Source organism: Acomys minous, assembly GCF_964271855.1.
Source record: "Acomys minous genome assembly, chromosome: 5".
NCBI lineage: Eukaryota > Metazoa > Chordata > Mammalia > Rodentia > Muridae > Acomys > Acomys minous.
Window position 1 is genome coordinate 89,091,289 of NC_140494.1, and position 13,224 is coordinate 89,104,512.

Sequence of the window (13,224 nt, forward strand, 5' to 3'; positions counted from 1 at the left end):
TTGCTGTAGAAAAACAATAGCGACATTAGTGAGGATTTTAATGCAGGGAACACACCTTCTTTAAACACCCTGCATGTATTGTGTGGGATTTCTTTGTTGGGTAGGTACAAGGATAGGCAGGAAACAGATGGCAGCCAATGTAAACTGCAGAGTGCACTGCTAGGCATCCTAAACATTCCTGACCTTTCCATATAAGAGAGTAGGGGCTGGAGGGATTGCTCAGTGGTTATGAATACGTACTGAGCCCACACCTTTAATTCTGGCACTCAGGGAGGCAGAGGCAAGTAGATCACTGTGAGTTCGAGGCCAGCCTGGTTTCTGTAGTGAATCTGAGGCCAGTGAGGGCTACACATTGAGATCCTGTCTCAAAGAAATGTGTGAGTGTATCAATAAAATAAAATAATCACACTAGGACAACAGGTGCTGGGTTGGCCGTAGAGCTACCCAATGACCACTAGAGGGCCCATCCCTCTCTCTGTTTCCTTGTACTTACTTTCAAATTCATGTACCACTGGGTTTCGGTTGCTGGATTTGAGATTCACTGCCTCTATCAAGCAGCCTGAAAAGAAAAAGAAAAGTAAAATCAGGCACTCTACAGCCCCATAACAGCAAGAAACAGTGGGTGGAGGCCACAGCTTGTCCTTCCATGTAGACGTGGCTGTCCATTGCAAAGCACAGGGGATGGGAGAAGACATCCTAAGCAGTCTCTTTGGGACAAACAGCAACTGATACGGTCCTTTCCCTATGCTGCTGGAAGCAACCAAGAGAAAGAGGAGAGTCTATATGCTCACATTCCTTCTCAGTCCCAGACGGAGAGTGAGAAAGCCTTCCCAAGTACTTCTTCGCTGATGCTCGCCTTCTCTCGCAGACTGTGTGGGCCTCTAACATTCCTCCCCAGCCTTTCCTTTTTCTCCAGGGGACAAGTCTTATAAAACCCATGATCAGAAGCTTCCCCTTGAGGCTGGCAGCGGTCCTCAGCAAGCCAAGAATCTACCGTACTCGACTGTCATCTAGCTTAGTGCATCTAGTCCACGAATTAGTTCACGACAGACTTCAGTAAAGGGAGAAAGACCAGTATAGTGATTTCCATGCAGCTCAGTTTGTAGAATTGATGAAATCAAGACATGCTGCCTCCATGGTCTCACCATCTTCCAACCACTCTTGTAGAGATAATAAACCACCTATAATATGCTGCCCTTCAGCTTCTTGCCTCCACGGAAAGTTGCCATTCCCCTAAAAGGACTTTGACACAGAACCCTTTACCATCAGTTGGGATATTGGCTTACTGTGTGGCTAAAGTGCTGTGAGCTGGTAAGAGCCCAGACTGCCTAACACTTGAGACAACGTAGAATTCCTGTAGAACAGCAGCTGCCTTCTCACTCCCTCTACATCAGTGGATTGCTGGCCATGGACATCCATTGTTTCCTTTATGGTATACAATGATCCTCGTGTGTGTTACTTCCTTATTTACTAAGAATTCACTCACATCTTAGCGGAAGTCTCAGAGAGTTGAGTAGGAGATGACAGGAAGCAGAAGCATGACACGCCTGAGCTGCTGTGACTGCTATGGAGGCGCAGAACCAAGACGCCCGGAGGGCCCCGGCGGGCTCGCTAATAGAGTAACATGTGACGCACTACCCGCCCGGAAGTCACCATTATCGGCTCTTTTGGTAAGGTCACTATGACTTAAATAGCATGAAAATTGGCCTTAAGGGACTGTATGACCACTCAAAGCATCCAAAGGGTCCTCTGAGATGACTCATAAGAGCTTACACAACTAAGCCAGGCCCTTTTTCTAATGAGTATTAGTTACAACAAATGAAAGTCACAAAAGAAATGGAGTGGATGCATGTTATTAGGAGGTGAGTAGGTTCTGTGTGGTATAAGCACAGGAGCTGACGCCAGCAGGTGAGTTGGAGGACTGCTGTCCAGGCGCTGGGGAGCTATAGTCTGACAGTGTCGATTTTCATGAAGGCCCAACAGATACCTGTGCTTACAATAAAACTTTGTTTCTCATATTCTTAAAAAAAAAACATGTAAAGAGCTTTGAAAGTGGAAATATCTACCTGTCATTACCATCTACTAAGACAAAGGACAGGACTAACTAAAATTTAGCAAGGCTGGAACAGAGTGAATTTTCCTCCGTCTTAATGACACCTCGGTGTGACCTCTCTGGAGCTCACAGACGAGGATAGAATGGCTGCCCAGGGCGCCCCAGGGAGCCAATCTGTCTCTGCCTCCCCAGCCGGCACTGGGGTCACTGGTGTATGCCACCACACATGCTATTTTACATGATTCCAGAGACTAGCTAAGGCCTCCATGCTTTCAAGGCAAGCACCTTACTGACCAAATTCTCTAGCATGTATTTTATTTTTAAATGACAGTGTCTTAGGTTGGGTTTCTAGTGCTGTGATAAGACACCATGACTAAACGCAACTTGGGGAGGAAAGGGTTTATTTCACCTTCCGACTCCTCACACTCCATCACTGAGGAAAGCCAAGGAAGGAATCCCCGGAGGCAGGAGCTGAAGCAGAAGCCATGGAGGAATGATGCTTACTGGCTTGCTCCTCATGGCTTCTTCCTCAGCCTGCTTTTCTTATACGCCACAGGACCACCTACACGGGGGTGCAGCACCCACGATGGGCTGGGCCCTCCCAAGTCAATCATTAACCAAGAAAATGCCCCGCAGACTTGCCACTACAGTCTGATATAGGCCTTCCTGTGAGTTATTGGTCGTAAAGGCCTCAGAGGCACTAAAATCAACACAGGCCACTGCCATTGCTTAGTTGTCCACTAACTAGATGCAAATCCCAATGGCTAAAGACACGACTGGCTTTAGATGGAGGATATAGAGAAATCAACTTAAACTGACCAGGACACTAGCTTATGCTGATGCCAGAAGGTGCTACGCAAGCTGCTAAAGAGAAGACATCAATGCTGTTGCAGGATATTTGATCATGCCGTGAACCTGGAGACTGTGACCTGGAAAAACCTGTTTCTTGTTGTGGTGTGGCTCAGCCCTAACACACAGCTTTAACCCAAGAGTTTTCTGTAAACAAGAGCTAAATAAAGTTAACCCTGGGTCAAGAGGCAGAACAAGCAACCAGTTGATAGGAAGTGAACACAGGAAAAACAACAACAACAACAACAACAACCCATAGACAGTGAGAGGAAGTCTGGAGGACAGAGGAGAGATACACCGAAGTAGAAAGGAGGAACATTGAGTTTGAAGGGCTTTTAAGACAATGTGGAGAAAAAAGGGTGGTTTTTTTTTTCCTTCTGGAACATCAGCTGAGCAGGGAGGTCAGCTGGGTACTTTCTCTGCCTCTCAGAACTAGCAGGCTTTCACTCCCGCATCTGGAGTGAAAAACCCATGTCCAGTGAGTGACTACATGTGCGAGTGTATATGGATAGCACTAATATGACTTGTGGTTACTAATAACAAAAAAATAAAAAGAGGACAAGAAGCTGGAAGAGAAATAGTGAGAGAGGCAACAGGTGTGTTGGAAGGAGGACGTGATACATGGATATAATCAAAATGCACTGTATAAATGCATGATGTTTTCAAAAATACCAATTATTTTAAAATAATAAAATAAAAAGAGAGAAATGAGGCACCAGGAGAAGTGGTGCAGGCCTGTAATTCAGCACTAAAGAGGTTGAGGTCAGAGGATCAGGAGTTTGAGGCCAGACCATGATACACAGTAAATTCAGGGCCAATTAGGGGTACATATTGAAACCTTGTCTCAGAAAAGTAGCAGTTAGGGAGGGATAATAAACTTTTGGAAATCCCTTATCTGTGATCTAGCTACTTGTTTCCCAAATGCTAAACTGGTCCAAAAGCAAGGATATCCTAGAACGCACCAAACACAGGTTATTTGTAGCACAAAGAGAGCAAGCAGGAGAAAAGTTGGCGTTCTTAAGTCTTAGCCAAGCAGATGAAGTTGAACAGGTCAGAGGACCTCAGGTCATTTCCGAGTGCTCATATCCTCTGGCTAAGAAACTAGCTCCAAAAATTAATAGCACCCCACCCTTCTGGAAATTATACCCACAATAAGCCATGCTTTCCTGGGAAAACAACAGTATTCAGGGGAAGGAATGTCATATTAATATCCAGCATCTACAAAGTATAAAACTCGACATACGAGGAGCCAGTCAGCAGGGTATACAGAAAAGACAGATGAGAAATGAGACCTAAACTTACAGACAGCACCAACTGTGACAGTTTGTTTCTTGTAGATCAGCTGGCTATTCTGCTAAAGGAAATTATCTCCTGCCTGCAAAGTGATGCATACTGTAAAGAAAAGACCGGAAAGACCGAGCAAACACTGAACCCCCTCTCCCTCCCCCAGTACTTTGACAGGTGATGAAGCAGGGGAAGGATGCAGGCAGTGCTGCTGGGATTCTAATGAGCTGTGCCTCTGAGCATCACTGGGGCTATCTCACAACACATTCCCAACACTGACTCGGCCTCCCCCCATCCCTTGAATTTAAAAATTACTGTATGTACTTCCCAGGCAGGGGAACAGAGCCTAGAGAGGTTATTGGCAACCAGGACCAGGACAGTCAAGAATAAAGGCCAGGAGCCAGGTATGGTGGCACACACTTTTAATTCCAGGAGGCAGAGGGAGGTGGATCTCTGTGAATTCGAGGCCAGCCTGGTCTACAAAGCCATGGTGACACAGAGAAACCCTGTCTCAAAACAAACAAACAAAATAAAGGCTGGGAGTTTGGACTTGTCATCTATCCCTATTTCATGATTTATTTTATAAATTTTCTTACAGGAAACATAATGCTAAAATTTACCCAGAAATAAGAGAGACAGCAACAGATACATATATAATGGAGACTGTATACTAAAAGGAAGACATGAATCAGACCCTTACGTCTAAATTGATAGCCCATTGTTTTAGTGAAATCCCTTTTTAGACACGTTTGCAAGGGAAGTGGCCTAAAAAAAAAGTCTTGGTGTGATGTGCAGTTGGCACAGGCATCTTCAACCCAACACCTCTTCCTCCCTGGAGGAGTCAAAGGAGAGTGCAGGGAGGAGGCAAGATGAGCACGATAACGCAAAAGAGGAAACTGGTGCTCTGACGTTCACAGCGGCCTTCCCCAGTCCCAGAGCACCTCAGAGCTACTGTGCTCCTCCTTTCCCCTTCCCCTTCCTTATCTGAACAGCTGTAGCAGCTGTGGACAACAACTGCAGTTTCCTCCTTCAGGATCTCCTCCTGCACAATCTAGAGACTCTGCCAGGGTCTGGGGCTAGGATGGCATATAAGGTATATGCTGGTCCTTCACTTGTTTAAATACCATGTCCCTAAGACAGACTCAGACAGACAACATGTTTTCTCTCTTATGCAGCTACACACAAACACACACACACACTCACACACACACACACACACACACACACACACACATACACACACACACACACGACAATGGAAAAGAGAAGTCTAAAAAGAGGGGAGAAGAGGGTAGGTGGGCATAAAAGGAGAAAGAAAAAAGAAAATAGTCTATTTTCTCATATATATGAGAGATGAAGGGGGGAATGTCAGGAGGAGGAGGACATTGTTGGGAAAGGGACAAGGAATTAGTGAGGCATAAGGTGGGGCAAATATGAGCAAGGTTCAATGACATGCACATATGAACATGTAACAGTGAAACCCACTGTGCTAACTAAAATAGCTAATTTTAAAAGTATCACTTTAAAATGTTTAAAGTCCAAATCCCCTCGCTCCTTGGAACGCACACATCGCTTTCAGTCTTGCCAGGCATGCCTGGAAACTCTTACATGCAGTGCTGCCTCCCAAGCCTTGAGCAGACACTCGTTCCAGGGGCCAGGTGTAGCTACACTCAGAGACAGCTGTTGCCTGGCATGGGGACGCCCATGCCTTCTTTCACTACACCAGAGTTACTGGCTGTGAAATGCTTCTAGAGCCTCAAGCAAGACCAACTAATAAACTCCTGGGACAAAACCAGACAAACCATAGGAGGCGTTGACTGTGGATGGGGCGAGTCCCAGCCCCACACGCCTTCATTCTGTGGCGATCAGCTTCCTCTGGCCGAGTGTTCTAAAAGTGCAGCGCACGGGGAAGAACTAAGTTCCACACACTTACATTGCTCAGGATCTCAGTGCAAACTACGCACCTTTTTTTTTTCCATTTTCTCTTCTTTTGCTTTTTAATTAAAGCCATACAAACAGTACACCAGATCTACTGACTCATGAATAAAATGCTACAGTGACAAGAGATAAAGGGATTTCTATCTGTAACAGTGGCTATTATTTATATACAGGGCCAGCTAAAAGAGAAAAATCAATTATCTTAGCTTTTCATGGAAAATTACATTAACTGGGATTTATACCCATTACTTCAAACCAAGATGAAATTTTCTTTTAAAAATATTTCAGTCTACGAGATGTTTGGCTAAAAACTAGTTTATGTATTACTGGCTCTCAGAGGTTTATATTTAGCTTTCTGGCATTCTGTTCACTTTGCTTCCTGCTCAAAAGAGACTTTTCCCTAGCTGGGATTCAGGCCGCACACGGCACGTCAGCACGCAGCGCTGTGGGACTGCGCTGGCCCACTGGGGCTCGAGTCTAAATATAAAGCAGCAACACAGGCCTTTCCATGTACATTAACGCATGTGTGCTGTTCCAAACAGAGTACTTGCTTATACTTGTGAAATCCACCTAACAGAAAAGTATCATTTCAGTAAAGAGTATCATTTCAACAATGTCACAGCTTCTTAGACAACTTTCAAGGAACTTCAGGTTAAGTGGAGAGAGAAAGGACACAATAACACTACTGTCCAGACCTTCACCTACACACTCGGCAGACTCTCCCTCATTCAGAGCAGGTTCTGACCGTAGCACAGCTGGGTGGAGACCTGCTCATGCTTTCCCACTGTGACCAGGGCCAAGCTAAATGTCAATGCAGTCAAACAGACCTTAAAAATAAGGCCTAAGCCTGGCTGGTGATGCACGTGGAGGGCTGGGCAGGACCAGCATGAGCTTTAAGCCAGCTTGGGGTACAGAGCAGAACCCTGTCTCTAAAAAAGAAAGAAAAGAAAGGCTGGGCGAAAAGAAAGGCTGGGCGGTAGAAGTGCACACTTTAATCCCAGCAGAGGCAGCAGATCTCTATGAGTTCAAGGCCAGCCTGGTAAACAGAGTAAGTTCCAGGATAGATAGCCAGGGCTACAGGGAGAAACCCCGGAGGAAGGGGGGGGAGTTGTGGGGAGGACAAAAAAGGACCAGCAAACATGATGGGATCAAAAATAAATCTAGCTTGAATGGTTAATTTTATGAGTCAATGCGGGCGGTATTTTTGCACAGTGTTACTATTTAAACTGTGGAAGTCTAGGTTCAGTTGTGTCATTAGATCTTATCCTAAAATTGGCTGCAGATCTGAATAGAACTAAAGAGCACCCTCCCCATGGAAGAGGGAGTTCTTCACCAAACGTCTTTGGACTTGGTAATACTACTTTCTCTCCAGGGTCACCAGGCTACAGGAACACACCATAAATCCCAAATATGTCAGCTTTCACAAGCTCACAAGACAATTCCTTACCGTTCCTCTTCTCTGGAGATCTGTTTCTCTAAGAATGCTGATGATCTAATGCTCTGGCTGTGGTACATCTTAAAAGAACAACCTATGCGATTCCACTGTGCGCATGCTCAGAAGGATTCTCTAAGGGAAGCGCAGAGCGCTGGCTCGTCACACTCGCGATGTTACCTTAGTGAGGGAACAGCAGATGAGGAGCTACTTCTATTTGATTTTACCGTCTCCTAACACGCTCCACCAAGGGTTTCTTTTTTGTTGTTTGTTTGTTTGTTGTTTTTTTGAGACAGGGTGTCTCTGTGTAGCCTTGGCTGTGCTGGACTCGCTTTGCAGACCAGGCTGGCCTCGAACTCACAGCGATCCACCTGCCTCTGCCTCCCGAGTGCTGGGATTAAAGGCGTGCACCACCACGCCCGGCTTTCTTTTTTTAATTTTTATTTTTAATTACGTGTATAATGTCAGGTGCACAGCATGCCTTCAGAGTCCAGAAGACAGCATCAGATCCCCCACAGCTAGAGTCCCACGTGACTGTGACCGCCTGGTGTGGGTGCCGAGAGCCAAACCCAAGTCCTCTGTAAGAGCGCGACGCATTCTTGATTGTTGAGCCATCTTTCCAGCCCCACCAACCAAAGATATCTTAAGCACAAATACGATTAATATAAAAATAGTAAAACTGTCTAATAATACCTGAGACAGGCGTCACTAAAGAAATAACTCAGTGGTTAAGAGCACTGATTGCTCTTCTAGAGGTCCTGAGTTGAATTCCCAGCAACCACATGGTAGCTCACAACCATCTACAATGTGATCTAATGCCCTGTTCTGATGTGCAGGCACACATGCAGGGAGAGCACTGTATACATAATAAATAAAATAAATCTTTAAAAAAAGAAAAAAAAAAAAAGAAGTAACTGTCCTGGAAGAAGTGACGACCCCACCTACCCACACTCACCCCGGATTCCTCTCCTTTCTCTAACACGTCGCTTTGCAGGCTTTAAAGAGAAGGTCTGGGATTTGGGGGTGGGAGGAGTCTGTGTGCTCGGGATCTATGGGGAAAGACCGAAAGAAGAGAAGGGGAAGCTGTATTACACATGGTCCTCACGCCAAACCACCAGGCGATGTGTACGGCCTCTGCACTCCAGCAGCAGCAAGCGCTCACTCTTCCAGGAAGGATGAAGAAAGGATGAGGCAGCAACTAAGACTGGAAACAGGAACAGGGGGAGAAAGGCAGAGGGGAAATAGAGAAAGGCAGAGAATGACCCAGAATAACAGTACTACCTCTTTTTAGAATTGATCGGTAATCTCCATTTTTTAAAAGTCATTCAAAAAGTTTATACAAGAAAAAAGAGCTGGCTGGCATCCTTGCTTTGCTTACCATGAGTTTAGCTTTGACTTGAACAAGATTGGAACTATAATGTGCTTATATTTCAGGGTTTCTACAGAGGACTAGTCAAACCAAAAGCGCATCACTCTTGGCTCGAAAGCTTAGACGGATACATAAAATCCTCTGATCTGTTTCCAGGAGACTCATCTTGGAGGTACTGAGGCATGACAAGTGATTACGACTAAATACACATATCAAGGCTCAAGTCCTATTCTGTAAACACCCCATCTGCAAATACATGGTCCCTAACACTTGCCCTGACTGGAGAGACCTTGGCTTGATGCAACTCTGTGTGAACCCAGGCCTACAAACACTATTTGCATCTCATTACAAAATCCGGTATCAGAATTACAAAACAAGAATATGTGCTCTCATGGGCTACAAAAAATAACTTAAAGTTACATTTGCATTCCAGCTGCATAAATTCTGCAATGATCTTCCATCTTGCTTTCACTCTCCAAGGCCCTCTCCATCTCTGCGACCTCAAGCGGTACATGGAAACAGCCTTAGCTGTTGGTGTCAAAGGCGATGAAGGGATGATCCTACTCTAAATTTGAATGGAATAGCTGTTTCATGGCTCCCACACTGAACATGGTAAGGTAATTCAACCTACCACAGACCATTGTAAAGAAGAGATGAGATTTTTTTTTTTATTCCACTGTCATAGTAGTAAGAAATGTATTCATTGGGCTGTGGTGGCGCACACCCTTAATCCCAGCTCTCAGGAGGCAGAGGCAGGCGGATCTCTGTGAGTTCGAGGCCAGCCTGGTCTACAAAGAGAGTTCCAGGATAGCCAGGGCCATACAGAGAAACCCTGTCCTGAAAAAACAAAAAAATAAGGAGGAGGGGGAAGAGGAGAAAGAGGATGAAGAAGAGGAGGAGGAAGAGGAGGAGAGAAACAAAGAAAGATATTCAAGCTGTATGAGGAAAATTAAGAGAGGTTTTATGAAAAAAAGAAAAAAAGCAAGTTCCATTCTCCTGTACACTTTAGCTTCAGGTCAGTCCCATCAAAATAGGATAAGAATACACACTATGGGCTGGAGAGATGGCTCAGAGGTTAAGAGCACTGACTGCTCTTCCAGAGGTCCTGAGTTCAATTCCCAGCAACCACATGGTGGCTCACAAGCATCTATAATGTGATCTGATGTATACTGTATACATAATAAATAAATCTTTTTAAAAAAATACACACTACAAAGTATTTCTCTGTTACAGGAAAATCTCTTCTAACTCATGACTACTGGGTTTTATACTTAGAAAAAAGCAATTTACGCCGGGCGTGGTGGCGCATGCCTTTAATCCCAGCACTCGGGAGGCAGAGGCAGGCGGATTGCTGTGAGTTCAAGGCCAGCCTGGTCTACAAAGTTAGTCCAGGATGGCCAAGGCTAAACAGAGAAACTTTGTCTCAAAAAACCAAAAAAAAAAAAAAAGAAAAAAAAAGAAAGAAAGAAAAAAGAAAAAAGCAATTTAGTTTTATTTTTCTTTCCTCAATGAATAAGAAAAATATTCACGTGAGCCAAGTGTGCTAGTAGGGTGCCTGTAATTCCAACACTTGGAGTACTGAGCAGAATGAAGGCCATTGGGGTCAGTGTGAACACACACAGCAAGTGAGAGGCCTGCAATGCAGTGACACCTTGTTTCACCAAAGAAAAAGACTGTTTATATTTTAAATTAAAGCATGAAAGAAATGCATGTATATTCAGTGTATAAATTATACATATATAGACTTACAAATAAATATAGTCAGTAAACACAGCTAATAATTCAAAATAATACTGTAATTTTATGTTTAGCTTAAGGAAACAGTCTCCACTTTAATGCCATAAATACAATCATGACTAAAAATCTACAGTTCACTGAATAAAATAATTTGTAAATATAAGAAAAATACAAAATGACAGAATATTTTTAAAGGGATAGAAAAGAAAATGCCACACACGCCACAATCAGGAGACCGAGTCACTACACTGAAAGGGATTCACAGGTATTAGTAGTGGAAGCTCCGCACTATCTAAGCAGCCCTGTCAACTCCAACTCACTTGTTTTAAATTGCTCTGCCATGGGTAACAACAGGCGCGGTGCTATTTCAGAGGGAAGTGCTTCAGACCCACGGCAAAGGCAACTAACCGTTCCTGCACAGAATGAAAACAAAGCAATAGCTGTCTTAGATGAGTTTCTTCCTGTACATTTTAGGTGTCAAATTCAATGAATTTATTCCTGCCTAATTTACTTTTTTTTTTTTTAATATTAAAAGCCACTGTGGAAAAATGACCATGACATTTTTTTTTCTGTTGGTTTGGCTTAAAAAATATATACTATCAGTATTCATGAAGTAAGTTACTTTAATAAATAAAGTAAAGAGATGCCAGGAAGGATGACATAATGGAATTTCTGGAGTATGACACTGCAACAGTGAATGCATGACTAAGCATTTGTATGATGCTGAAACAGTGAATACATGACTAAACATGTGTATGATGCTGCAAAAGCGAATACATGACTAAGCATGTGTATGATGCTGCACTAGTGAGTACATGACTAAACATTTGTATGATGCTGTAACAGCAAATAAATGACTAAGCATTTTATGATTCTACAACAGGGAATATATGACTAAGCATTTGTATGATGCTGCAATAGGGAATACATGACTAAGCATTTGTCAAGAGGTTAAATTAAAGATAATAAAGAGTGAAGTTTATTGTATGGAAACAAAAAAAAAACCAATCAGCTAGGATGTTCAGGAAGCTAAGATGGGGGACAGAATGTGACAAAGGAAACGTACAAATAACAGACCCTCATTCACAGGGATCGCTGAGGTAAGCAAAACAAAACACTGAAAAGTACATTCAGAAAAGACACTGCACTCTAGTTGATTTTTCCCAGCAGCAATGTAAGTCAGCAACTCAGAAAAAAATCTTTCAAGTACAAGAGTGAAACAAATAAACCGTGTTGTAGATAGAAAACCAAGCTTCTTACAAAAAGAGAAAAAGTGACTATGCAGGGGGTGATAAAAGCTTTTGTGCTGGATTAGAAGAGATACCATCATCAACACTGTATTTTAATGTACACAGTGCAGAAATCAACAGAGATATGTAGGTGTGAATAGGGCAACATAAATGTATGTATAGCTTAGCGCTGTTCAGAGGGGCCTGGAGACACAAGCACCATGTGGCTTTCTAAATAGCCTTCTCCAGTAACAGGACCTAGGACACACTGGAGAAATGGATGACTCTAGGGCAAAAAATATATGAGCCTTGTAGTACAAGAAGGTAAGAAACTGCCCAAAAACAAACAGCATAACTATTAAAGAGTGGGCTAGAGGGAAGGGTCAGCAATTAAGAGCATGAACTACTCTGCAGAGGTCCTGGGTCCAATTCCCAGAACCTACACAGTGGCTCACCACCCTCTAAACTTCCAGTTCTGGCAGTCTGGTGGCCTTTTCTGGACTCCATGGACGCATATATACGGCACATATAAAATTATGCAAGCACACACTTAAACATAAAATTAAATGTTTAAATAGCCGGGAGGTAGTGGCACATTCCCATAATCCCAGCACTCCAGAGGCACTCTGTGAGTTCAAGGCCAACCTGGTCTACAGAGCAAGTTCCAGGACAGCTAGAGCTACACAGAGAAACTGTCTTGAAAACTTAAAAAAATAAACAAAAAAAAAAAAAAAATCAAAAAATAAGAAGCCAAGTTCATGATAAAGAACATTATCTAGGGCTGATGAGATGGCTCAGGAGTTAAGAATACTAACTGCTATTCCAGAGGTCCTGAGTTCAATTTCCAGCAACCACATGGTAGCTCACAACCATCTATAAAGGGATCTGATGTCCTCTTCTGGCATATATGTGTATATGCAGACAGAGCACTATAACATTAAATAGATGGAGTGATAGGTTATTCTTCAAGAGGATTAAGATTCTGAGTCATGCACCTAATTTAATGCAAAATCTATCCCTCCAAAAGACAGTTTTGTTGCAAATTTCAACGGTTCTTTTAATTAATAAAACATGTAAGCAGAAAATAAAAAGGAAAAATGAAACTACCAACTAACTTAACCTAGTTGATATTTCTAAAATACTTCATTCATTTAAAAACAGAATATAAATTCTTCTCAAAGTTAGACTCACCAAGATAGACTGTGTTCTAGCCATCAGTCACTGTAAATGTTAATAATGAAGTCATACAGTCTGTCAGACCAAATGAAATTAAAATATAAGTCAACAACAGGATTCACTACTGTAGATACAAAAACCACACATTTTCAACAAC

General features: G+C 43.1%; 1 protein-coding gene across 1 annotated transcript in view; it reads right to left on the reverse strand.

Annotated features, from left to right (window-relative positions):
- Positions 1-13,224, reverse strand: part of JAM3 (junctional adhesion molecule 3) — a 52,747-nt gene that overhangs the window by 8,213 nt on the left and 31,310 nt on the right. The window contains exon 2 of the mRNA XM_084784199.1: positions 494-559. Coding sequence (XP_084640325.1) covers positions 494-559 — 66 coding nt within the window. The remainder of the gene's footprint in view (positions 1-493; positions 560-13,224) is intronic.